Source organism: Ptychodera flava, chromosome 8 (assembly GCF_041260155.1).
Source record: "Ptychodera flava strain L36383 chromosome 8, AS_Pfla_20210202, whole genome shotgun sequence".
NCBI lineage: Eukaryota > Metazoa > Hemichordata > Enteropneusta > Ptychoderidae > Ptychodera > Ptychodera flava.
This window is the reverse complement of record NC_091935.1, coordinates 31827176-31854778: the sequence shown is the minus strand read 5'-3', so window position 1 is coordinate 31854778 and position 27603 is coordinate 31827176. Positions and strand designations below refer to the sequence as shown.

The 27603-nt window shown below is 37.0% G+C and overlaps 1 protein-coding gene across 1 annotated transcript in view; it reads right to left on the bottom strand.

Annotated features, from left to right (window-relative positions):
* LOC139139078 (TPR repeat-containing protein DDB_G0287407-like) overlaps positions 1 to 24052 on the bottom strand; it is a 31420-nt gene extending 7368 nt beyond the window's left edge. Inside the window, exons 1-16 of the mRNA XM_070707815.1 lie at positions 23919 to 24052; positions 21996 to 22205; positions 18483 to 18551; positions 15712 to 15817; positions 12274 to 12407; positions 11885 to 12015; positions 10902 to 10997; positions 10150 to 10242; positions 9409 to 9602; positions 8401 to 8512; positions 7881 to 7988; positions 6910 to 7083; positions 4011 to 4198; positions 3484 to 3656; positions 1616 to 1781; positions 682 to 802 (exon numbers count right to left, since the gene is read on the bottom strand). Of these exons, the coding sequence (XP_070563916.1) occupies positions 682 to 802; positions 1616 to 1781; positions 3484 to 3656; positions 4011 to 4198; positions 6910 to 7083; positions 7881 to 7988; positions 8401 to 8512; positions 9409 to 9602; positions 10150 to 10242; positions 10902 to 10997; positions 11885 to 12015; positions 12274 to 12407; positions 15712 to 15817; positions 18483 to 18486 (1800 nt within the window). The 5' untranslated portion in view covers positions 18487 to 18551; positions 21996 to 22205; positions 23919 to 24052. The remainder of the gene's footprint in view (positions 1 to 681; positions 803 to 1615; positions 1782 to 3483; positions 3657 to 4010; positions 4199 to 6909; positions 7084 to 7880; positions 7989 to 8400; positions 8513 to 9408; positions 9603 to 10149; positions 10243 to 10901; positions 10998 to 11884; positions 12016 to 12273; positions 12408 to 15711; positions 15818 to 18482; positions 18552 to 21995; positions 22206 to 23918) is intronic.
* Between the last annotated feature and the right edge of the window lie 3551 nt (positions 24053 to 27603).

Below are 27603 nucleotides of genomic sequence, written 5' to 3'. Positions count from 1 at the left end.
ATATACCGGTATAACATCATATTAACTGAGACCATTCAGACACCCTAAAGTAAGATGTCTATTTGCCCTCACCTGAAAAGATGGTATCAACATGCATGGCAACCTTTGGAGAGTCTAATGTTACGTCTGTATTCTCTTACACTGTTTCTATTTATCACTTTGTCTGTTCATCTTAGAATCAGAATAAATTTAAAGGTTCAGTAGCTGTAGCGTTTGATAATTTTTTCACTACATGTTTTTTTCAATGTCAATTGTAAGTTCTGGTCTACTCCCCAAGCATGTTGAAACACAAACTATTCAGCTTGGTAACACAGCATCTATACATGTAAAATGCACTGTTTTTGTTTACCTATGAATTCTAGTCCAGATAAGAATTAACTTGTCAACAATAACAATACAGTTTACGCATGTACAGTCTGAGTTGTCTCGCTGAACACTACATATCTCAATATGCTTTGTGGAGTAGACCAACAAAGTATAGTTAACATTAAAAACAAAGAGGCAGAGTAATAAAAATCATCAAACTTACAGCGACTGGCCTTTAAAACATACTCTCAACCAACTCCTTGTAAAAAAGTCCACAATCACCATCAGTAACCATTGGTTTGTGTTAAACCATAGTGGTGATGGGGTCAAACTGAATTTATACAGCATAAATTATTGTTATGCCACTATCTGTACCTCAAGTTTCCTGTCTAGGTACTCCATTTGCTCAAAGAAATCGGCCAGCTTCTTGTGCCACCAGTAATAAACATCTTTACTGTCATCATCTGTCTCGTTATCATCGTCGTTCAGGAAATATCTAAATGTAAATGAATTGAAAACTTTGTAAACTGCAAAGACATGAGATTTGAAGATGAGGCAATGGATACACCAGTTTCAATCTTTGACACACAGGGTGTGAGCCTACAAACTGATCATATTTATTCAATTCTAACAGCCACCTGTGGATTGCTGGTGACATACATTGTTGTTTATTAAACTTTTAGACCAGAGCAGTTTTGATGACAAAATCAGTGCAAGAATGTATGGCCAGATTTTTTATGTTTGGCATTTCAGATGTTCTCACTGCTATGAAATTTGAGACAAGTATTGCAGAATATTGCAGAATGTCCAAGAAGCATCCTTGGAAATACTGAGTAATGCATGGTTCGATGGAAAGTCAGCGTCCACCAAGGATAGAATTGGTATCCTAAACCCCACCACAAAAATTCCAAAGTAGCTACAGAAACTATACAGTAATGAATGACTGCTACAGAGATAGAATTTTTCCTTCGATGAAAGGCAATGAATGGAGTGAAACACCATTAATAGAAAAACCCTGGGCATGGGTTTGACATTTACAGAGTGCAAAGTACATGCATTATAATCACAATGAATTCACTATTGGATGAAATTCACTAGAGGTAAAAGAAAATACTGGATCCAAAGATATTTATACGGTACAGTCGGCCATCTATCTGTCCAAACAAACCGAAAAGTAATATTGTGTCACTTTCAAAGTCGTAAGCTCTTGTGACGTAATGATGCTTTATCAGCTAAAGCTGTTGCCTGCAAGTGACAAATGGCACAGCGCCCTCTATAGGTAGGGAATCAAAATGAGTTGTACACTTACTTGTGTCTGACAGCCTTGCTGAGTGATCTGTGGTAAAAGTCAAGTCTGCCCTCTCCACTGTCACCAAATGGTCTCAGGAATGGCTTCAGTGCTCTGTAGACAGCAGCCCACTTGAATGGCGGTAGGAGTTTATCAAACTGGCCTTTGCTCTCCTTTCCACTTGCTCCTAGTTATGGTAGGAAAAAAAAGTTGACAAAAATTAAGTATCTAGTCCGGACTGGAATTCAAGTGTCAACGATAACAGCACTGCATTGACAAGCTGAACAGTGGGTATTTCATCATGCTATGTGGAGTAGAATAAGAACTTGCAATTCACATACAGGGTTTGTACAGGGTTTACTCAAGGAAATTTCAAGAAATGTGACTCAAAAAGTTTACAAACATCATTTACATTAGACGGCATATTCATGTTTCTCCCCAGATCCAGCCAAAGCATAGCGGCTAATTTGCATAATCATTTGCATATCATTAATTTATATTTGCATACGAATATAAGCTTGCACATGCACCCCACATTCATGTACACTCACTACAAAATGCAACGGTAACACACAAGTATGCAGTTTGAACATCATGGAAACTCTTTATTTATTACACTTAAATAAATCATCACAGTATTTTGCAATTAAAACAGAAGATTCAAACAGTAACAGCAAGTTCAGATTGAAAGCAAGCAATGGTTCGTCTGATTGGAGTTTCATTAAACATAGATTGCAAATAAAATTGTCAAAAATTGCCAACAAAGAGGAAAATTGACAAGTTTAAGCTTTACACCATTCAAATGCAATTGAGTTTTATATCATTTTCGAACGACAAACACCGCGAATAATTTTTCATCACGGGGATCGATTTCGACCATCCCTCCCCCCCCCCCACGTAACTACCATTGCCACTGCCACTGAACATCGTCGTTCGATTCTTGATTTTAAAAAATACCACCAAGATGATCACAAGACATGAACTAAGTACGACTAGAATCACTCGAAAATCAGGTGTAAAATCTTTCAGAGAACGTGTCAGAGTGGAACCACACTGACGCCATCGCAGGATCAATGTCAACATGATAAACACGACGGCCAACATGGCCGCCGCCATATTGAAATTTATGCAATGTGAACTCGATCGCGATCGTGATTGTACTCGGACAAAAAAAAGATCATCGTTGTAAAATCATAATCAACCTCACTAGTCAACTGCTTCTCTTGTTTCTTTTGCGGTCCATTTTGTTGATCAAAGCATGGGATGTGATCAAAGGCCCTGCTAGTGCTACACCGCCTACCTCTGTGAACACTGTCCGCGATGATACTGTCTTTGTTGGTCGTAATAGTCGTTGTAGAATGAAAATTTGTGAACAACCCAGCCGATTCTTCTATTGTTTTAACGTTCCTCTCAACACTTCCGGACAACTTATCTGACGCATACCATACTTCACACCTTCCACTCTTTCACCAGGTTGAAAGTTGCAGTGAGCGCAATGTGTAGACAATGCATGCAACAGCTGGTAGCTACGCAGAGCGTGTGTAACTAAAGGATGGCGGGAATATTTTAAAGCGTAGCGGGGAGAATCAAAGCATAGCGGGGAGAAGCGAAAGCGTAGCGGGGCCGCTACGCTAAAATGCCTGGGGAGAACACTGATATTGCTATAAGTTTAGCAATGTTACACATATATATTATCCAGAATCTCTGCTGAATTTTTCTTTCAACTTCTTTTCGACTCACCCACCATGATAAATCTTCAAACTTGAACTTTTCAAGCCACTGGAAAACAGTGTATTACATGTAGACATATGTTGTGACACGTTATGTCATGAAACAGAATGAGAATCGTATATAAAGACCTTCTCACTGGATTTGTACCCGTGACTGACCTTTTTCCTGGTCGTTCTGGTCTTGAGGCATCAGGCTGTCTTCATCACCAAGTATGAGCAGTAGTTCAGTCTCCAGAAGACCGGTAGCCGAGCACTCCAGCAAACTCAAGGTGGCAACCAGCAACTGGCCACCGTTCTCTTCCTCAAATCTGGCCAACACTTGAGCCAGCAAACTGAATATGTCAATGAAAGTGTAAATGAAAGTGTATGTTTTGGAAGAAAAGATCTTGTATTAATACAATCCCAATATTGATGCTTCTGACCAGTATCATGCTGTCTGACAGTTCATAGTTACCAGAAGCAGGTGAAGTACGTAAAACAGATATCATCTTTGACAGGGTGAGAATAACATAGATAGTTGACAGACAGGTCTGGATCTTTCCAACAAAGTCAATCTGGAACTGTTTGGTTTGATACTTTTGAGCTTTGCTCAAAATTGTACACAGAAATTTACTGGTGGCTATCCTATTTATTTTTACGGGTGAGAGTGCTGCTTTTTTTAAATATATACAATTTTGACAACTTACTCCAATAAGCCGTCGGCTAGCGTGTTGATTTTATCGTTGATTTTATGGAAGAGACCATATACTCTCAGCTCTTCACAGGCAATAGCTAACCACAAAGGATTCTGGGAAGACTCCTTTGATAGAAGATTGTTCATCTGTTCAGCATCCAATCTCTTGTTGTATTTACCCAGCATTCCTTTGACGATTTCCTACGTGGCAATGAAGATGATCATAAAATAAGACTTTGCGTAAGAATATATGCTGTCAATTGTATACACTATGCTGTTCTACTGACATAGTATACAAAAGAAATAAAGTGGTGGAAAACATAAATGCGTGTGACAAAATTTTGATTTCTACATGTACGCTTTTTCTGACATACAATTTTGGTTTTTTACTGCCATCTATTTACCGTACATTCTGAGTTTTACTCAGAATGAAATATCTCTTGCCAACAGTTTGCTTAACCGCAGGTTTGATCTGAAAACGTTTTGCATCTCTTAAAATTCAGTTCTGAAACTTTCACAAGCATTATGCATAATTGGTACGTGATCATTGCAGTGAAAATTTTCAAGTGAAAAAACTTCACAGCAAAACTACTCAAAAGTCTACAGCTTTCCAATAATACATGTTTAAATATGAAAACATTTTGTTGAATTTCATAGAAAGGTGAGGAAGTACTACAACTGCGCAAAGCATTGATAATTTGTGTTCCAATTTGGTTGATAAATTAAATTTGTATATATAAAGGAAGTTTATGGCATCGCTCAGTACATGAAAAACAAGTCATTGACAATGACATAGTCGCCACTTGTAATAGGGGAGTATTAGTCTTGATGGGGCAGGGAAATATAGTCATTAAGAAGTATCACTGGAGTGTATATGTTGAGATCTATGGGCACATAGGTCTATGTCATTGTTCCCAATTTGAAACACATGAGGCATGTCTAAGTTATGGTTCTAAATCGGGAAAGAAGATCAGACCTCTAGCTGTATTGGCCAGCCAAGAAATACATATGCGCATAATAATGAGGTACAAGATGTGACATCTTAAGGTCTAATATCCTATCAGAATTGGAGGGTATAGAACTTGTGGTTACTGAGTTATGCATATATATGTATAATCAAGGTCAAAGGTCATAAGGTCACGTGACATTTTGAAAAAAAAATTATATTGCTAATTAATCCCTATATGCCAAAAAATCAGACCTCTAGCTCTATTCGCTTGCCCAGAATTAGATGTGTGCATAATTAATGAGGTAAAGCGTGTATTGTCATAAGGTCTCCCACCCTACCATATATAAAGGACATAGCTCTTGTGTTGCGTATTTATCGACATAAACGTATATTTCAGGTCAAAGGTCATCGAGGTCACATGACATTTGGTCAAAAATTTCTATCCTATAGTTATCCCTATATCAAAAAACAGACATCCAGCTCTATGGGCTTGCTCAGAATTAGATGTACGCATAATTAATGAGGTAGAGTATGAAGCATCATAAGGTCTCCCATCATACCATATATGAAGGGTGTACCACTTGTGGTTACTGAGTTATGCACAAATATGTATATTTGAGGTCAAAGGTCACCGAGGTCATGTGACATTTTGTCAAAAAAATTGTATTGCTAAGTTATCCCTATATACCAAAAATCAGACCTCTAGCTCTATTGGCTCGCTCAAAATTAGATATGCACATAATTAATAATAATGAGGTACAATATGTGGCATCATAAGCTGTCCCATCATACCAAGGGTGTAGCACTTGTGGTTACTGAGTTATGGACAAATATGTATATTTGAGGTCAAAGGTCACCGAGGTCACGTGGCATTTTGTCAAAAAAATTGTATTGCTAAGTTATCCCTATATACCAAAAACAAGTCATCGTTGATGACACAGTCCCCACTTGTTAATGGGTACTTTGATTACAGGTCCTCAGAGAGGATAGAGTCCTCTTCATTAGGTCTGTGATAAAAATACTTTTGAATAAATTCTTTATACTATGTCTGAGTTGTAGTTCAGGAGATGAAAAAATCGTAATAAAATGGCCACATGGTGGCCATATTGCATCGAATCACAAAACAAATCAATGTGCATATGTATGACACAGGTCAATGTCCTTGTACCAACTTTGATTAAAATTGGTTGAAATATGCCTGACTTATGGCTTTGTACATGAAAAAATCATAACAAAATGGCCGCACAGCAGCCATATTGGATCGTATCACAAACAAATTTACATGCATATGTATGACATTGGTCAATCTTTCTTGTACCAACTTTGAAAAATTCGCTTGATACATGTCTGAGTTATGGTTCTGGACATGAAAAAACGTAATAAAATGGCCACACGGTGGCCATATTGGATCGTATCACAAAACAAATCAATGTGCATATGTATGACATAGGTCAATGTCCTTGTACCAAGTTTGAATAAAATCGTTGAGATATGCCTGAGTTATGGCTCTGACATGAAAAAATCATAACAAAATGGCCGCACGGCGGCCATATTGGATTGTATCACCAAAACAAATTGAAGTGCATATCTATGACATTGGTCAATGTCCTTGTACCATCTTTGAATACAATCAGATGAACCATGCCTGAGTTATGTGCTCTGTACATGAAAAAATTGTAATAAAATGGCCGCCTGGCAGCCATATTGGATCATATCACAAACAAATCAACATGCATCTGTATGACATATGAAGTAATCCTTGTACCAAGTTTGAATAAAATCGCTCCAGGCATCTCTGAGATATCTGCGTGAACAGGCGGACGCACGGACGGACGCACGCACGGACATGACCAAACCTACAAGTCCCCCCGGACGGTGTCCGTGGGGACTAACTAAAAGCCAAGACAATGTCTATTTTCCACCTTCAAGTCTAACCCAGACTAAACTGTATCATCTCACTCACAGTTCTGGATTGCATATCCAAAGGTGTCACCGGTACTTCAGTCTGTTGTGTTGTCCTCGCCTTGAGGAGTTTATGTGGAGCCGAGTTGTCGATCATCGACAGGATGACACGGATTTGGGGAGCTAGTTTCTTTGGCAACCAACTGACTGCTTTGGATTGGTGGTCTTCGTCAAACTGGAAATGATAAGTCACAGGAATATTAGCCCTAAATGACCCGACAATACCAGGTATGCAACATGTAATGTTATCAAAGTTGACAATGTGTATTTCAACAGCACTGACAGGAGTGGATTTGATTGCACACCCATGATCATAATTCCCTCGATGGCTTTACTGGTATCCTATAAAGCAAACTACAAAACATCGTGTTTGCATGTCTAGGTACTGACTAACTTTCTTTCTGAAGTGCAATAATCAATTCTTTACTGGGTTCTGAACAAGAAGTCATGTTACCAGGGTTCCCCTTGGTATATTGATGTAGTCTTATTGTGGGAGAACAATAAACATAGGTGTTAGCCCAATCATTTATCTCCATACTCACATCTTAATAGAACACTGCCTCCACAGGTCTGCATGTGTGTATATGAAAAGTTGGTATTTTGGAGCAGATATGCTTGGCTTGGAAATCAAAACTGTTACACAGCGACTAGTATTCATTTTTGGTTGAGTGTACCGAAATAACTGGGGATATACTGAGATTTTGTGTTTACCCAGTTGCATACTGTTCTCTTCAAACAGGCTGGTTTAGCATTTGCCCTATTGTAATCTCCTCTGATCAGGGGTTCAAGGTCAGGTCAAAATGGGTGTGTCTTTACGTCATGACTCTGCTGTGATCATTGATCATCATTGTCACTGGGCGAATTCAAACACAGAATCATCACTATGGCTGGCCAATCATGATCATAATCACTCTAAATGAACATGCCCTAAATTACCGAGTAACCTGATCACTTGTTGGTCACATGACCTACCTGGTTGACAGCATCTATGACAATGATCGTTGGTCTGGTGTTAGTGTTGGTCAGTGCACTGCCAACCAACTGACAAGTTGACTCTAAATCTGTAGGCATTGTGTTATCCTGAGAGAGAAAATAAATAAAGAATACAATCACTAATTTTCGCATAAAGTCTGGTAGAATTGAGTGCAATTCATCAAATTTACTCAAACTTTCATAAGTCTGCATTAGGTGCCACTAATTGCTAATTTTCCATTTTTTATGACAGACCACAAAAATCCATCTTAATACAGTTGAATGCATATTTACATAGAAAATATGTCTGGCCCTTTCATAAACAGTGAAACTTAGGGCAGCTCTGATGTATCATAGACAGACAAGCAATTGTAATAATAGGGTTAAAAGGACCAAAGATTACAGCAATTTCATTTTCAATACACAGAGGAACAATAATAGTAGATGTAGCGCACAAAGAACCTGACACTAGTATGGAAACACAGAGGAACCATTACATTGTTGGTGGGCAAGTACTCACAGTAACTGCTCCAATTTCTTTGAGAAGTCTCTTCAGGCATTTCTCTAAGTCAGTGGATCCAGGTATGGCACCAACAAAGTGATAGAACACATACCAACCCTTGTCTCCACCACTGAAAGACAGCAGTATTTGTTATAGGTAAAGTACTACATAGAATGCCATTTCATTTTGGAAATCGACCTCAGCACGGCTTTTTGACTTTATCCTTTAAAACAATGGCACAAGCTAACATTGACAGTATGTAAACATCCATTATAGATTCTAGGTACACAATTAAAATTGCATGATGCTAAGTAAAAAGTTCATTGTAGGATTAAAAAAATATACAGTTCCTAAAATTTCTTCCAAACTCCCCTAACCCTATTGAAACCCCTATCATCATTATTAATCAAATGATGGTCAATCAGATATTATGAGCAGTTACAAACACATTTTCAAGTTTCCATCAACTGAGGTTGAACTGAAAAATGCGCATTTCTATTTTTTTGAATGTTAATTCTTCCAATAATAAAATTGATTTGTGGGATAGAAACCTTTCGTGGTGAAATCAAAATCCACATAACCAAAGTAAAACAGCATGGACAATAATAACTCCATTATGAAGGTTTGGAAGTGAACAAATTCAAATGCAAAGTTATTGTCTCTGAACCCCTCACCCCTAACCCCATCCCCACACAAAAACACAATAGACTGCTGATATAGGTTGTTGGAAGTTTAAATTACTGATAGGCTTTTGAATAACAAACGTTAAAAGAAAAAAAATCCAAGCAGTAGAGTATCATGCATATACATGATTTCCGTATAGTTTGTAGTTTAGTGCAGATTTGCAGATGGAGATCAAAATTGAGCCAACCTTCCTTACTGCGATGAGTTAAGCTTGTTATGCACAAGTTACAGTGATCCATTTCCCCCACAACAATTTAATTTTCTACATATATCCGACATGCAAGTTTTGATGTCACTCATACACCCCCTCCCCAAAAAGATGGATACTTGTATCATAAATACCCAGGTATTTCCTTGGTGATTGCTTTGCTGCATGCCACATCAGCTGTTCTGGCCATGAGGGAAGACTTGCCGACACCTGGCCCTCCTAGCAACACAAAGGCCTTGTCTTCCGCCACACCGACCACATAGTCTTCTATCTGCTGTAGGATGCTATCCCTTCCAAGAACCATAACACAGCGACTCTTCATGAACGACTACAAGATGGTAAAAAAACATGATGTGTATACAGTTTACAGCCAAGCAGAAGAAAAATAGATGGTAAGAATGCTTACAAGTACTTAGGACAAAAAGGATATGAATTTGTTCCTCAAATTTTTCTTGGCATGATAGCAAAGGAACAAGTGAAATCGTTTTTGCAGATTAGCGATTAAATTTCCACTGAAGATGTTGCCACTAGAACTAACAAACATAATGATATTGACATGAAAATTAATTATTGGTTGTTGTTTCACGATTGTTTCTGTGTTATGAAATGAGATTGCCCACTGAAAGACAGAAAGAAAAGCACTGCAGAAGAACTAAAAGTTGATCCTTTATTCAATAAGTAGCAGATACAGTAATTTAAGGAACAATACTTGACTTTTTCATGGTTTTAAATAATATCCTTATGTTCACAATTATTTAAAGCAAGTACCACAAGCCACAAATGTGAGCAAGCAATGTACCGAATGTTTTTCCCGTTAATATACCACATCTTGCACATCAGTGATTGGGTCGACAGCCTGTTGCTGGTCAGCTTACCTCATGAGCTTCCCTGGCCTGTTGATATGGATCAAGTTCAGTGTTATCCAGTGGGTACTGCTCACCAATCCTTTTCTTGTAGAATTCTAGCACCTGAAATGACAAAAAAAACCACACATATGTTCATCAGAGAGAGATTTGTATAAGTGTTAATAAATTTCGAATTGCATATAGTTTTACATGTATTTGTCTTTTCTCTCAGTAAACATACAGCTAGTCTTGTATGTAGTGTTTTACTTTTCACTTACAATTATTTCCTTTAAAATGATAGATTTAGTTGATTATACATTTACAAATGTGATACAATTTCTACACACATCCAAGTAATCTTTTATAATTGACGTGTACCCGGTAGTTTTGTGAAATAAGAGGCTGTAAACAGCTTGTGAAGGTATTTGATGATGGATCAACCAGCAGTGTTGAGTATTGAACTATCAGAATTTCGATGCTAATAGGACTTTGATTTATTGATGTTGAATTTTGAATTTTGATTTTGATGCTGAATTTTGATTTTGATGTTGATGCTGATAGGAATTTGCCAACATTTGCTACACGTATAATCAAATGCTTAGATTCCAGTTTAATACGTTTGTTATTCACCACGCATGGCTCAACTCTCCTAGTTGTTTGAAATGTAAACCCTGGCATGGGCTAATCCTATGGCTGGATTTAGACAAGGCATACAGTTTGATAATAAAATTTGAACCTGTGCTTTTTTCATTTGCTATATGTTGATCTCTTGTGTAACTTACATTACTGGTAAATGTACCGTCCAATCCCTTGAGACGGACTGTTCCATCATCTCTGAGTCCATCAAACTGGCAGTTGTACCACTTCACCCGGGAGCCCTGTAACATGGAAAGTTTGTATTCAGCACTGATGCCAATAAACAATATATCAATGCAAGAGGGAGAACAATAACAAAGATGTATAAATGTAGATCTGTGATACAACATATTGACCTTTGACCAGAGGGTCATGACTTTGCCGGGAAGATTTCAGTGCCATTGGAGGGTACAGACCAGTACGCGTTGCCATGGATGTAATGAAAGTATCTCCACAGAGAGCCTGATTTCGAGTACTCTGTTGCTAAAAGGACAGATAGCAAGAAGGGCCACATGAAAACAATCAAAAACGTTTCATCTTCTGCATATGTATGTGATTGCTCTACAGGAATTTATCATCAATTTATTATCTGACACACTTACAATCCGTTTTTCACTCTTTCATGAAGTGTAACAAGAGTCATACGTACTAACCAATCCCGGTGAAGTCTGATAAACTCAAACCAAGTTACCAATCTCTTTTGATTTACTTATACAGTACCGGTATAGCTAACCGAATCTTGTCATTTGATTCCTAGACACACAATGACCGAGCTCTTCTGATGTCTGATAAACTAAAACACACCTACCAATCCCTGTGTGATGGAAACTTACACACACACCAATCTCTTGACTGATAAACACTAACATACTTACCAAGTCATACACACATACCAAACTCTTAGGTTTGATAGACTCACAAATATAATTTGATACACTGACTATAAATCTCTTACGTTTGATGGACATTATATTTACACACATACAAATCTCTGATGTCTGATAGACACTCACACACTTACCAATTCATGCACACTTGTCAATCTTTTCTCACATCTAATAGACTGACACACACTTTCAAATCTCTGAAAGACACTTTAATAGACGCTAACCAATGGATACAAACTTACCAATCTCTTTTTCAACATATCTTTGAGGATCTTCATCTTCTCAGGAGCTACAGGATTGGGGTCTACAAAGTCTTTCTGATGCTCTTCCGGGATGGTGTTCAGGAAATCATCTTGCCTTATCAAGAACAAAGCTGAAAATAAAAGGCATTAAGATTTGATTAAAGTCTGTTCATCAGATTCCTAGAGCTGTCATACTGGTAAGCGTTGATTTGAACACACAGAGGGCATATGGCTTTCAAATTTTGTTGCATGATAAAAAGTTGAAAGGCTTACATGTATTTATGGTTGAAAATTTAGGCAAAGCCCTGAGTTTTAGAACCTTAACCTCTACAAGTCCCTTTGACAACAACATATATATTTGTGATTGACACTTAATCACTTAAACTCACAGTTTGGATTGTCAATACGATATGCTCCGTGCATGATTTCCATCTCAGTGACGGACAGTCCATTGATCCATTTGTATTCCTTGGCCAGTGATGACGGAACCTCAGCATTGGATGGAATCCAGCCACATCTTGCACTGTAGAAAATGAGCCGTTGGTGAAAAATTTGTAATAACACAACAGCATGCTGACTAATGATTCGAGTACAAATTAATAAAACAAAACGATCGAAAACAAGTATCAATGTAGTATCTATACATAATGACAATAAAGATGGCCTTCATAAAGATACAGTGTCACAAAAGAAAACTTTTGATAACAGAATTACAATTACCATAGGTACCAGGGTATAAGAATTTGGCAATAGGAGTATAATTAAATGTAGAATGCACATTCGGGACAGATATTTGGGCTCTAAAACTTTTAAAGAATTTTATGGTCCTGCCATTTATGGGGCCTCATTTCGATGCTCATGGAGTAAATATAGCTTTTACCAACTTATTTTTTAACTTAATTTTTCTCCATATAGTTACCAAAGGGATTGCAGCCATTTCAAAATTCCATGTGTCCGTAAATATTAGGTAATTTCTTTCTATAGTACAAAATTTTTTGCATGGTGACCCCTGATTTCTTTTCTTGAATTTGAATTTTTCTTGATTTTGAAAGGGAAGGGCTATAAGTTTCCTTGCTGAAAGTTAAATCAAAAGATTAAGCCTTTCAATTTTTGAGGCGTGTACTTCCTTTAGAAAAATTAATGATCATGGATACATACCACTAATGTTCAAAAATATAACTATATGTACCAGTATATTCAAACAATCACTCAAGCACTTTCAACAAGAAAATCTACAAATATTGCTAAATTCACACATTCCAAAGTCAAAATGTATTTTTATCATGAATTTATAATTTACAGTTCACTGACAGTGTTCAAATTAGATTCCGCATTTGAAAAACAACCTGAAAATAAATTAGCAAGAAGTGAAAACAAAATGAAGAAATTTCTTGAATCTTGTAAATTTTCAAATTTCACACGCTGTACTGATCACAGTTGCTTGGATATTAATAGACTGTAATTTCAGACTAAACTGGGTGTTACATTTTCGATTTTCCATGCCTGTTAATTCCATTTGATATCTAATATTAATATTGCTTTCCCATGACACCATAAAAAGGAATTAGAATGCGCAGAAAGCAAGGGAAAATTACAACTACTTCAAAGATTAATGGATGACCCCTTTTAATACTGCAACATGTAGAAATACAGTACATTGGTGATGAATACACAGCATAGGTTTTAATGACTTTATAATTTTCGACTTGCAAGTCAAATGGAGCTGTCATGAGCAACTACAGACAAAACTGTACAATTGACTGAATCCACTGCCTTTGCCAAGCACTGAAATAGTGACATTTCCAAATGACAATGTCTTTATAACTGGAATCAAAAACATCCCTCCAAAGATCAAATGGTAAGCAAAATGCAAAGACACAGAGCTATATAGGGCTCTACATGTAATGTGGTTGATTTTGTTTGGATTACACCTTCTCGGTTGCTGGATACTGTGCTTCTCATTTAATGCTATATTTTATAAATTCATTGACATAAATTCTAAAGTGGGTATACAGTCTACAATTACTTTCAGATGTGACTTAATATACTGTATTTAGAGGTTGTTACCCAATATCACCAGCATGGGTGTTATTTGTGATGCGAGCGACTTTGTTTCGTAGCACAGATTACTCAAATGCTGATATGATGCAGAGAAGTGGCGATATTGGATATTATATCATATTGATGGCGCAAATACAGCAATCTGATTGGTCGAGACGCAAAAAGAACTGCGGTATATTGGCAATATACCACGGCTGGCATATGTGTGAGCTCTCAGCTCTCAAATTGCAAATGTTGTTGGGAACGCTCCAAATTTGATGATGTTTACCATGCATATCTCGACGTTCATATAAAATATCACAGCTGATATTATATGGTAAACGTAAGGATGAAGATACAATGTATATGGGCATGGGTATATGATAATATATTACTGTATACTTGATACACCCTCTATGTACAGGTACCATGTGCCCAGATTACTTAAAAAATTCTACCTCCTATACATTTATTTATTTATTTGTCATTTTTTTGAAGTACTTTATATATCTTAAAGTTTACAGGAACCACCATTTACATCAGATTCAGGTTTTGATGAAAAAGGTTTGACGTCTAATAACGCGCAGCAAAGATATCATATGATTTGTAAATCAATCAAGCATATGATTTATTACTGAATCTAATTTCCCTGTGCATAAATTTATTTCTACACACATGGCAAATTTTTCTCAATGATAAATTTACAGTGGTACACATTCCGGAGAACAAATTGACCTAATTTTTAAACGGGGACAAATCTGAGAGATTGTTAAGGAGACAGCTTTCATTCATTCAATTGTCGAGAAATGCCCCCTGATGACCCAAGCAGGACCCAAGATTGTTGCCAGGCAACACACTGTTTATTTGAATTTCAATAGCTGGCATTGGTTAGCTTTGGAACACAAGTATGGGTGGGTAATCCATTTCAATGCAAACTAGTTATTTCAAAGAGCACAGTAAATGGACGAAATACTTCAAATGTTCTACTTTAAATAACAAAGATCAAGGATATTATCCCACGGCAGTGTCTGTAAGGGATGAGTTTATGTATAGTATGACTTGCAGTCACCTGATCGTTCCTATTCCCTACTAACAGGTCCTCACTCACCATTTGTGTAAACAGTAGGTTTTGGGCATGGATATACAAAAATAGACTATTTTTGTACATCCATGGTTTGAGCAAACCAGGGTAGTGAAAGGTTGTTAAAGTCATTCTTGGTTGGAAGTTCTGAAGAAATTTTACATTCTGTTTTCTAGTTCAGTTGGTCATAGCAGTTACGAGGAACTTGGTTGGTTCAATAAATTGGTTTTTATTTCAAAAAGCAACTGCTTGTGTTCCTGACTTCCCGACTTGGAGTTTATTGATTTTCTTGAGGTTCAGTGTACAGTAGAATGACGTAACACACTTGACAATGCACATACTGAAAACCTCTGACTTCACAGACAACAATGCCCAAGTGACGGGATGTTTGCATAATGAATAGTCTGCACGACACACCAGGTGAATTATGTTACGCAATTGCATAGCTACAAGCTCCTACTACCTCCATAGCTACAAGAAAGACAACCTTTCACAAAGCACCCATCCATACAGCTTGCAGAAAATTGTCAATTTTAAACGTTACAGACTCCTATCAAACTCGCTAAAAATACAATTTTAGTCCTTCAAAAGCAATGCATAATCATGCTTGACGGAAGATTTTCTTTCAGAGGAAACGACAGCCACATCTGGTGCGATGTGTGGTTTGAAGGACAGAATAGAAAATGGACAAGTCACACTTTATTACCTTGTGAGATTCAGGAAGAATGGCATAATGTTATCTGTGTAGCATCTGTCAATCTCACCAGGCAGATTCTCAGCGTTTCTTCTGATGTTGTATCTTTTGGAACACCCTGTTTATGGAAGATGTGGAAATATTTTAATAAATTTCATTAAGAACTGATCTATGGATTGTGATAGGAGTCCAAGATCTAGACAGTAAATGTTTTTGGACATGAAAAGGGTATTTTTATGAACCACTTTCTCCCAATGGTGTAATGCATTACGGATTTCAATATATCTGACTGCATAACTTTTATGATGATGCAGTGCAGACTTTTGCAGGCAAGTTCAGTGTGAATTGAGAGGATGTGGTCTGTTCAATTGCCTTGGAATTGATTTTGGAAATATCAAAATTACAATTGAGAGTTGAATTTGCAATATGTAAATTTGTCATATTTTGGCATAAACAGAAAACAACACTATGCTTCTACTTGGCAGAAAGAGATTTAATTTCAAAATAAAGGGATGTAGGGATGTTTCACTCCAGCCAGGCATCTATCAAATAAGATGTTTACAACTTGGATACCGATAAAAACACAGTTTCATTTACATGCCATCATTGCTAATCTGACAGTATTTTACCAGCACATTTCAAAGAAAATTTATTGTAAAAGAATTACATAAAGGACAACTATAATACAATGCCATTCTTAAGACTTTGCGAGAGCCTTTTCATGGGATTGAAACAACCTTTACAGATCAGAAGATCTATTACATTTGTAAAATTGTGATTATGATGTGATGACTCTTCTGAATGAAATGTGAAAAATTACAGCTTGCATATTCATGACCTCCAGACTAATGAAAACGTTTGACTAGTAGCATTTGGTTTCCTAGCAACCAGTGAATCACTAAGTACCTGTAATTGTTTTGGCTTAATAGATACTTATCTAATGAAAATGAAATGATTAACTGGACCAATTACATAACTTAGTATTTTTACTAATTGTGTATTTTGAGTCCATACTGGTATTACCTATGTTTTGATCACTCATATCTTGTACATTAATTGAAATTGATTCTGAATTTCTTTCTCTTAATTTGATTTATCAAGTATTTATATTGTTCATTACCAAAACAGCATAGATAATGCCCAAAACATTAATAATTACAACATCATAAATGTCAGGACAAAATATTTGAAACATTTTGACCAGTTGTGTCTGCTTACATGCGCTCCTCTTTGGATACTTTGTTAATGGCTACAAAAATAGATATTTTAGCATGTCTCTTTTTCCATGGTTTCAAAAGTATCAAAGATTTTATATTTTTGACAGACAAAAGCAGATTTGTTTTAGGCCAAACGAAAAATGTGTGTTTCTTGTAACATGACCGACCCTAGAAAAGCCTGTCAACCCTACATTTTTTTTTCGCATTTTCAAAAGAAAATTCAAGTGAATTCTGTAAATTTTACCACATTTTATGGGTTTCCGCAAACAAAATAAAAAAATTTTTCTGACCTTAGTACCTACCCTAATTTTTGAAAGCATGCTTCTACAAACAAAAATAATTTTTTATTTTGTGTGAGCAAGGCATCATTTGTTTGCCCTGGCATGGTCATCTGTCCAGCATTCAATAATTCATTTTGAAAGATATTTACATGTGAAGTGTGTCTACTTGATTTTTTGTGATTAATCACTCACTGACATACGATCTTTGGTGCTTTGTAGTCAACGATGGCATTTCAATCCAAGCTGACTTCAGATTCTGTTGATCTTTGTTTGAAGTTGGTTGCCCAGTGCCATAGGGCACTTGGGCAGATTCACACACACACACACTGATCTCAGAAGAAGACCCGTGCCAGGAGGTGGTGATCACCGAACGGTAGTATCAACTCAATAACGTGATATAATGCATTGTCTACTATCCAGCAGCAAACACTGAATCGAAACTTAATACTGAAACTGGCAAACATTATTGGAGCTTCAAACAAAAGGACACCTTGACCAAACTTTTCTCACAGCTTTAACATCACATTTAGTCATTGACACTGGGCAAAATCCAGTGTTTTCAAGAAGACAATACAGAGATGTACATGCCACTGTAAAACAAAGACTGAAAATACTTGAAATGCCATGTTGCAAAAACATACTATACACACTGCTACCCATGTGATAGAAAGCAAATAGCAATCAGGACTTTGTGTCTAAGTTAAATTGGAAATCTAACTGCGCTGTTGAAAGTAATATCAACCTATCTATTTTACACGGAGATGACCATGTCATTTAACCCTTTGAGCGCCAAAGTCAATTTTTGTCACCTTTAGAAAATATACTCCAAACAATATTTTTCAGATTTTTGTCAAAATTTTGATAATAAACTGTACCCAATGAAATGTGATGTCCGATAGGTCCAAAATTGTCAAAAAAATACAGAAAAATTTACAAAAAATAAAAATTGGTAAAAGTGTTGCACTAAAATTTTGGAGGGAACGATTACAGCAACGATCACAATTGAAACAATTGGGTTGGGTCAAACCATGGTGACTTTTGATAGATGTTATTGTTTTAATGTCAAGAAGGACGAAACAGCAAAACAGAATCTAAGTATTAGTAAAATAAATTTTTCAAGCTTTGTCATACAATTTAGATTCTGCTTGGCCCAACAATGCAATCATTTGGACAGTAAAAAAATAACTCAAGAACAGCTTTTTCTTCTTGTCAATCATATCATAGTTTCACGAAAGCATTCAAAAGTACTTGAAGGTGTAGTTTTATAGGAACTTTGCATGCTTACCCATCTTAGATCACAGTCCACCAAGTGCAACCTCCTCTTTTCACACCATGTCCTGAGGTCAGGAAATATCTGAAAGATTACAAGGACAATATGAGTGTGGTAGGATTATTGCTTGAGCTTTCATTCCTGCAGCATTTTAGAAATCATGCTCTCCTGAAAACTGAACTTTCTGGCATTAAAGTGCACTGTAGGTCACATAGTTTGCCATTCGTAACCATGTAACTTATGACGTGGATCTGTGAAACCCATTTCCGACTTTTCTTTTGGAAGAATTTGTTAAAACCATATGGTTATCATAGCGGAAATGACTGGTCTGTATGATGAAAAGTCTGGCTTTTGATGTAACAATAAATGCTGCCAATTAAAGCTGGGTGAATCAAAATAAAAGGAGTTTATTTTTTATTTGTATTTCAGACAGTTCATGGGTATACTTTCGAATTTCCATTTTAACTTAAGGTTGAATGTACCACTGGGACAGATATTCCAACTCTCAAATATTTTAATACTTTTCTGATCTACCACTTGTGTGTGCTCATGTTGAAGCTCTTGGAGTATTAAAGTACACTTATTCATCATGTTCCTTGCTATGAAAATCAAAAATTATATTTTCTCACATAGACTTAACATGGGAATGGCAGCCAATTTAAATTTCAAATATTGGTAAATTTAGGGTAATTTGTTTCCATAGTACCAAGATTTGCACAGTGACCCCTGAGTTTTATTCTTGATTATGAAAGAGAAAGGTTGAAAATTTCTTTGAGGAATGTTTGAAGGCGCATCTTCTTTAAAAGGTGAACAAGATGTCAGGAACAAGGAGGATTCAATACCATAAGTTTTAAAGATTACACTAAAAACATGCAGCAAAACAAATGAAACATGTGAACTAAAAAGTTACTTATTTGAATTGTTACATGATAAGTCATGAAATAAATTAAAAGAGCAAAATTGGTTGACTACTGACCAAGTGAGGTACCCTTACATTTTTATAGTTCAAAGTTCCGGTCAGAAAAATTTTCATGGTATGTTCAGTTTTTGGCAAGGGTACAACAAAGTTTGGTGGGTAGAGTACAAAGGATCCTTATAAAACAAAATCAGCCAAGTCTTGTGGTTGAATCAATAGAGGAATGCTACCAGAGTAACCAGGTCATGTGTCAAGCCGACGCAATTATAAATGTAGTGGTATAATCTATAAACAATTAATTACAATCAGCAAATCACCCAAAACATCACTGATGACCATAAACAACACTACTATAAAATGGAACTTGCACATGTATAAGTAAGCTACTTTATGTCAAATGGGATGCCCTTTGGCCTAACACTTCTAAAGATATACTGTTTAAGTGCAGAGGTTTAATAAATTGGTAAATAAAATGTAAATTTACGATGCAGTGCAGTCTCTCCCTCATTTCTAACATGTTTCAAATTACAATTCATTGCACCTGGCAGTTGTGCAAAACCATGCTTGTTAAAAGTTACATTTTCTGGTCATTTTTCAGGCACCTGTGTCATGAATTTCATTTTAATTCAATCAGCAATACTTCAGATATTGTGCAAATAGTTAAGACTATCAAATTGTATGTATTTTTTTTGTCAGATTATATATTTAACCTTGGCTTTTTATGGTAGATACGGGTGTACAAAAGAACAAATGCATCACACCCTTAAACATCAAGAGCTTATGGAAGCCAAAATCCTAAACTTCAGACCTGATGGATGGGAGGAGGGTAAGCACAACAGAGAGGTAACAAGATGACCTCAAAATGGCGGAATGAATTTCCCTGATTACATGAAAAGTACGGCTAAATAAACTATACTGTGACGTATGCACAAGAGAAAGAGACCTGATTGGTTCAGCTTATTGTCATCAACGTTGCACATAATACTAGCAATTATTATCATTTCAATTTGGGAAATATTCAAATCTGAAAAATAGCATCAGTGACACTGGGCTCCAATTTGAATGGTTCATGTACATACGTGTACTCTATGACTTACATTGGTAAATGCATTCTTAGTTATGGTAAAATTAGATATTATTTCCTAACATTTCCTCCGCTTTTCCTTCGCATTATTTCCTAATATTTTTCTTCATTCAGCAAAGGATGAAAGGTGACACAGTCATTATGTGATGGTCATTACGTCACGTCACGTCTTAGTCATGGTAATTACATCACAGTAATCACTAATCAGCAAGGAACTGTCGACGTCATGATTAAAATACAAAAGATGTTATTATTGTCATACAATGCTTTGTTTCAATACAATAAATAGCGATGATATTGACAGTTGTAAATCTACACTTCAGTTTCAGTTTGGAATATCCGGTCTAGTGATTCAGTGGCTGAGATCGTATTTGACAGACCGGGTTCAGCGTATTTCTCTTAATTCAACTATTTCAGAATGTGCTGTTTTAAGGTATGGTGTTCCCCAATGTTCTGTACTGGGCCCATCCTTTTCACTTTGTACACTACTCCTTTAGATGACATTATTTCCGCTCAGGGTTTAGAGTATATGTTTTACGCAGACGATTCCCAGATTTATGTTGTTTGTAAGAGTCCTGAGGACGTTAGGTTAGATCTTGAACAGTGTGTAGCGAATATTCGTCAATGGATGACGTCAAATATGTTGTTTTTAAATGATAATAAGACCGAAGTCATACAATTTTCATCACGTTTTCGCAAGGATAGCACAAAACTTGAATCTTTGAGCGTCGGCTCATGTGATATCATTCCATCAACATCAGTTAGAAACCTAGGAGTGTTACTTGACTCTGACGGTTTTATGTCTAGTCATGTAAATAACTTATGTAAATCGGCCTTTTTTGCCTTGTATAAATTAGGTAAAATTCGTTCCTTGATTGATGCAATTACGACAGAGAAATTGGTCCATGCTTTTGTCACATCGAAATTAGACTATTGTAACGGCCTTCTTTATGGTATTCAAAATTATCACCTCGACAAAATTCAGTCTGTTCAAAATGCTGCAGCACGACTGGTTACTCGTACAAAGAAATTTGAACATATTACACCTGTATTATTTAGACTTCATTGGTTGCCAGTAAGGGAAAGGATTAAGTTCAAAATTAACCTCCTTACTTTCAAAATACTCATTGGCAACTGTCCAGATTACCTTACGTCATTGATAGATATCCAAGTACCTCATCGCAATCTTCGCTCGTCGAATAAAGTTCTTTTAACTAGGCATGATACCAGGTACACTACTACAAACTATGGTCTTAGGGCTTTTTCAGTGGCTTCCCCGATTTTATGGAATGATCTGTCTTTAGATGTTTCTGTCCTAGAGTTTTCAATTGACACATTTAAACGATACTTGAAAACTTGTCTTTTTAGAGATTGTTATAGTATGTTTTGTGATCTGTGATTTTATTTACCTCCTTTTATTGTAGAATGTACAGAGCACTGAGACGAAGTGGAGTGCGCTTTTAAGAAATAAATAATAATAATAATAATAATAACTTGACTGGATGTTGTGTAATTGAGCAATTCTCACCTGTTTTATTAGAAGTTCTCTTTCTGCAAAAAAGTCCCGGAAAGTTGACGATACAAATATGCGGATAGTTTTCCATCCTGACCTTTTGATAACCGGCTTGTCACCAGGAGATCTTTTCTTGACAGAGCATGTTTTGTGGACTTCTTCCCATGTTTCCGACACACTGTAGTTGTAGTTATGCGAGGACCCACAACCCATGGTGAACCAAACCTGTGAATATACATGGAGTGAATACCACTGAAGGAAATATTCACCTTTAACCCTCTTACTGCCAGACAGTATAACTTCCCCACTGTAAAAATCATGTTTACAGTGTCTCTGTTTTCAAACGTCTTCAAATGTTCAATATTTTTTAAAATGCACCATATGGGATGTGTTGTGCTTCACTAGTTTTAACCATCTTGACCTGAGTGATGGTGATATATGAACTTGGCAGGATTAGGGTTGGGGGTCAATTTTCAATCCTTGGTTTTTTCATTAGTGGTCGTTGACTTTGACTGTTTAATGTGATTTTTTTTTTTTGTTTTCCTTTGAATTTGTGCACAGTGATTCAATTTGGCTGGAAACCTGCTCCGTTAAAGTGACACTCTAAACAATCACTAACCAACCTGACAAAAGTGTCACTACATGGCTTTGACAGCTCACTTGACACAAAACAAACAAACTGTTCTGGACAGAACTTTAACAACATATGGTGTATCGCATTACTAAATCATTGTAGTCGAAATAAAACATTTTTGATTCGATCTTTCAGGAAAGAGGGAAGTCTGACATAAAAATGTTACAGAAGCTATCCACAAATGGCTCACTTCCCTTCTCCGATTCCGAGTGTTCAAAATGTTTATTTATTATAACACTGCTGCAACCGTCTGCTTATCAGCTTTTCTACCTTCTGAAAATGTGATTTATGTAATAGAGAGATGTCTGCAATGCAACTGCTGGTGGGTCCCAAACAGTCGCAAATTTGTGGATCACCAGTTGAGCATGTCGTTTATACCCGATCCTGCATGGTGTGTGTGTGGTGGGGGGGGGGGGGGGCCTTGGACTGTAGGGTACTTAGCTAACTGAACAATCTGAGAGACTGTGGGCCTGGACACGGTCCCTCCACTGTGGCCTAGGTCTATAGCTGTGAAGTTGAGTTAATACTATTATTCTGTGCGAGAATTGCAACAGATCATGAATGTAGCAGCAGACCGGACCCACTGACAGGCGACACAGTTCACATGTAAGATTAGCATGGATAATGGAGGTGTTTACCTCAGAAGATACATACGTACCGCAGTCCCGTGGATCGAGGGACTGTGTACGTACGCATCGTCACGATCGTGTACGCGCTGACCGCTCGAACTTCAAAGGAAAATATCACAGGCATTCGACTCAATGCAAGCAAACCGTCACTGATGCAACGACTAAGAATTTTCTTACTGGTTGCATGACGGTTTGCTTGCATTGACTCGAATCATAGACAGTAGAGCTACTGTCTGTGGTCGATTACCTGTGGATGAGATAGCACTTTACGATATTTGCATGATCTACCATGCCAAAAATCTACTGGTCATTCACACGATTCTGAAACAGTTCTGCACCAACTTTTGGATGCCGACGACAAAATACAAACTCACACCAATAAATAAAACATTCTACGAACGGTTAAACCTGGAATGAAAGACCGGCACGGGTTTAGGTCTACACTTGACAAACGCGTCAAACGTAACCATGTCAACTTTATGTGAGCGAAAGCACAAGGAGACACAAAGCGACTGTGAACACACATCCAAGCTACAGGTTACGTTATCGCGATCACGGAGTTGTGAATTGACATCATAATGGGTCCAGCGCGATCACAACAATTGTTTTCTGGGATGGAAGTCACCGAAGTTTACTGAGAAATACGTATTTAAGAACGATGTAAGCGTATCTCACCTCTGAAAGGCTGGGAAACTGGACGGTATGCACACGACGGTAACCAACCAGCTACACTTTCGTTTCGCAAAATGCTGTGGAGGTGAGTAACAACGAACCTACTTTTGCCTTGAACTTCCGGCAGCCTCCTCCCCCGTATATCGTTTACTTCAGTTACTTGCATGAACACAGGGGAAGCTATCATAAACAAAGACAACAATAAATAAATATAAGAGAAAACGCCAAGCAAAGAAATTCGTATGAGAGAAAACAATAGATTTAATAAGAATTGAACGAACGCAAGCACGGATGGAACATAATCAAGATGCGACGACGTCAGTTGGCCTAAGCTTACACGCAAGCTTAGCCGACTATTGGCAGTTTAACTGCTTAGTAAACTCCCGGAGTAACTCCTACTAATGAAGTCGCATCTTGAATACTGTATGTTGCATGTGTCGTTCGGTCAATTATTTAAATTCTCATTCATTGTTTTTTTATCTTATTTATTTGTTTGTTCATTCTTTCATTAGGCCTAATTTGTGTGTGCGTGTTTGGTTTTTGTTAGTTTATTTTAAACTTAGGGCCTATTGGTTTGTTGTTTTACATTGATAACTTGGTTTTTGTTTGTTTTTGTTTTTTTTGTTTATCCTGGCTTCCCTGAACGGGAGTTATGAAAACGGAGTTTAAGGAAAACTGAACATCAAGAACAAACTACGAGAAGAAATAGAAAATGTAGATACGAATTTAACCTACTCATGTAAGCTTATACTGCACATATCCGGTCAGTTGCTGTTTGTTTCGCTTTTTCATCCCGGAATTAGTGTTTCGGGGGCAGTAGTGCATGTTTCGAGAAAAAGAAGGCATTTAGGGGACTGGTCAGTGTCTTCGGCCTGGGGGGGGGGGTTGGATTCCTGGGGGTCACCCTGTTTTTGACTTTGGTGATAGGGGGGGTCACCATGTTTTTGAAATGCCCAATGGGGGGGGGGTCAGAGTGTTTTTGAATTTCGACACAGGCTCATCATTCCTAAAATGCATCGTGTCAGCCACAATTTCATCATTCAGTTGCATTTTTCGGCGCGCCCTTTGGGGCGCGTAACTTTAATAATCAGACATGTTTTTCAGCACGCCCAACTTTTACATATCAGGCATAGGCCTACATAGCCTATATCAGAGATATCTGTATGTTCAATATTTTTCAGCGTGCTCTTCGAGCAGCATTACTTTAATATATCAGACATTTTTCAGCACGCCCTTCCTGTGCATGACTTTAATATACAAGACATATATATCAGAGATATCAGGATGTTTCATATTTTTCTCCGTGCCCTTCGGGCGCCATACTTTAATAAATCAGAGATATATGCCAGAGATATCTTGATGTTTGCTAAGTGAAAGTGTACCGTTATGAAATCTGCATTTCATATGAAAAGCATGACAAATTCCTGATACTTTTCTGTTGTCTCTATGAGAATTCAGTATGAGAAAGCAACATGCACAAATATTTCACAATATATATTTGATACAGTGACTTATTTTAGAGATAGAAAAATGACAAGATATCTTTCGTTCTCATTGATGCAACTGTTTTCCTTTGTGTCTCAGGTTTTCTGTAGAATGATGCTTTTTTATGACAAAAATAACAGTTAAAAAAGGCAGTTTTTGTCATTATTAGCTGTGCTTTTATGGTTTCAATGTTACAAGAAAAGGTCATCTCAGACACTGTACACTCCAGATTTGGCTAAAATGCCTCTCTATGGCTGCTCAGGAGATCTAAATTGGATGGCTGGCAAGTCTTAACACCTATCAAAATTTTGATTTACTGCTTTTTTCCTCTTTGATATTAATGATTGACATCCATTTCTGTTCAGGACATCTGGTTAAGCATAGAAAGTGTGAAATACATTCACAGCTCATTCAAAATGTACTGTATTCAAACTTTAAGATTGACACTTTGAAATTCCTATCTTACAACTGACATGTCAACAATTTCATTAAAACACAGAATATCTGTTAAAATATAAATGTATGTAAAATATAATATATATAATTTATGTCCAGCTTTTGTTTTACAGTTGTCGCGTGCAGGGGGGGGGGGTCACCCTGTTTTCGAAATTTGGAATAGGGGGTCACCCTGTTTTCGAAATTTGGAATAGGGGGTCACCCTGTTTTCGAAATTTGGAATAGGGGGTCACCCTGTTTTCAAAATTTGGAATAGGGGGTCAGCCACTTTTTGACGTCGGCAAAAAATAATCACCCCCCCCCAGGCGAAGAAACTGAACCAGATCCCCTTATGTTCTTAATAGACACAAATCCGAGAAGATGAGAAGAATTCGAGACAGAATAGTCCCAAAACATGAAAGTTAAACATGCTCTACAGCATCAAAAACTGTGATGAATTGAGTAATCACTGAGCATTGAGTAGGCTTAATCACTGTAGGGTCTTGGCTATTAGCCCTTTATACATTTTGATAACTGTCGTATAACATTCATAGCTAGCTAATTTGTATGGGTGGAAAAATTGTTCACAGTTTGCCCCATAGACTAAGCCCAGGGAGATTAGCCTAAGTCCACGTATAGTGAAATTACGTTTTTGTGAAATTATAAATCATTTTGTCACATGCGCTTCTTACCACCACATTTAGTGAAGTATATTTACATTTAATATCTGTATACATGCAGTTGCTATTTTCATATGTGTGTAGGCCTATATTGAGCCTTCATTAGCTTCCGCTTGTGTGTGTGTGTATAGGCCTGTAGCAGCTTGGGGATATTAAAGTTGGCATCTGTATTCGAGGGGCTCAAAATTGTTCTTGCCCTCTTACGAGAATCTAAAATTTTTGTTAACTTTGTGGAAAGGAGGATTTGCGATAAAAAGACAAAATATTTCTCTGCAGCCCCACCCTGCCGTTTTGTGCTTGTTCCCTTAGGGCCTATATGCCCAGGGCCTTAAAGATGTCAAAAACGACAGCAGTTAGGGACCCAACAATCTTTTTACACAAGTTGATCATATCCTGCGTGATAAGAACTATCTTCCGAAACCGGTGACTCGTTCTGGCAAAATCACACTGAACAATCGTTTACCGGGAGATTTCGCTCAATTCAGCAACAGAGGGCGCTCTTTGTATCCCTAAGGGGATAACGGCAAGCTTAGTGAACGAGCGACAGAAAAGAGATCGATGGAGGAAACGATAAGACTTTGATAGAAATCAAGTTTCATGAGATGGGAAAGCATCATCTCGGAATTACCGGTTCGTTGGAAAGTATTTATCTTTTCCGTTAAACCGTATTAGCTATGAAATTCTATTATCGAACGTCTGAAATTTTTCGAGTTGCAACAGCTGAGCACATGCTGAAGGCACGTCTATACTTAAGATTTTTCAATTCTTGATGTCAGATTTTTAATTGCCTGCTGGAACTTTGAAAACTATAGGCCTATATGTGCGATGAACTTTTAATGTGTTTTTGAAATTTTATCTGCAGTATATAATCAGCGGTTTTGAAAAGCTCTTATGTTAGAAAAGGCGCTTTAGAAAATGGATAAATCAAAATGTAAATGTACATTTGTAAGTTGTTCTCGTCAACTCCTTGTACTAAAGAAACCAATGTTTAGGGAAATGTGATACTAGTTTTATAAATGTAAATATTGAATTGACGGATTCCCGAAAATAACGTAATTGCTCAGCTTGTTCATAACATTTGAAAGTGT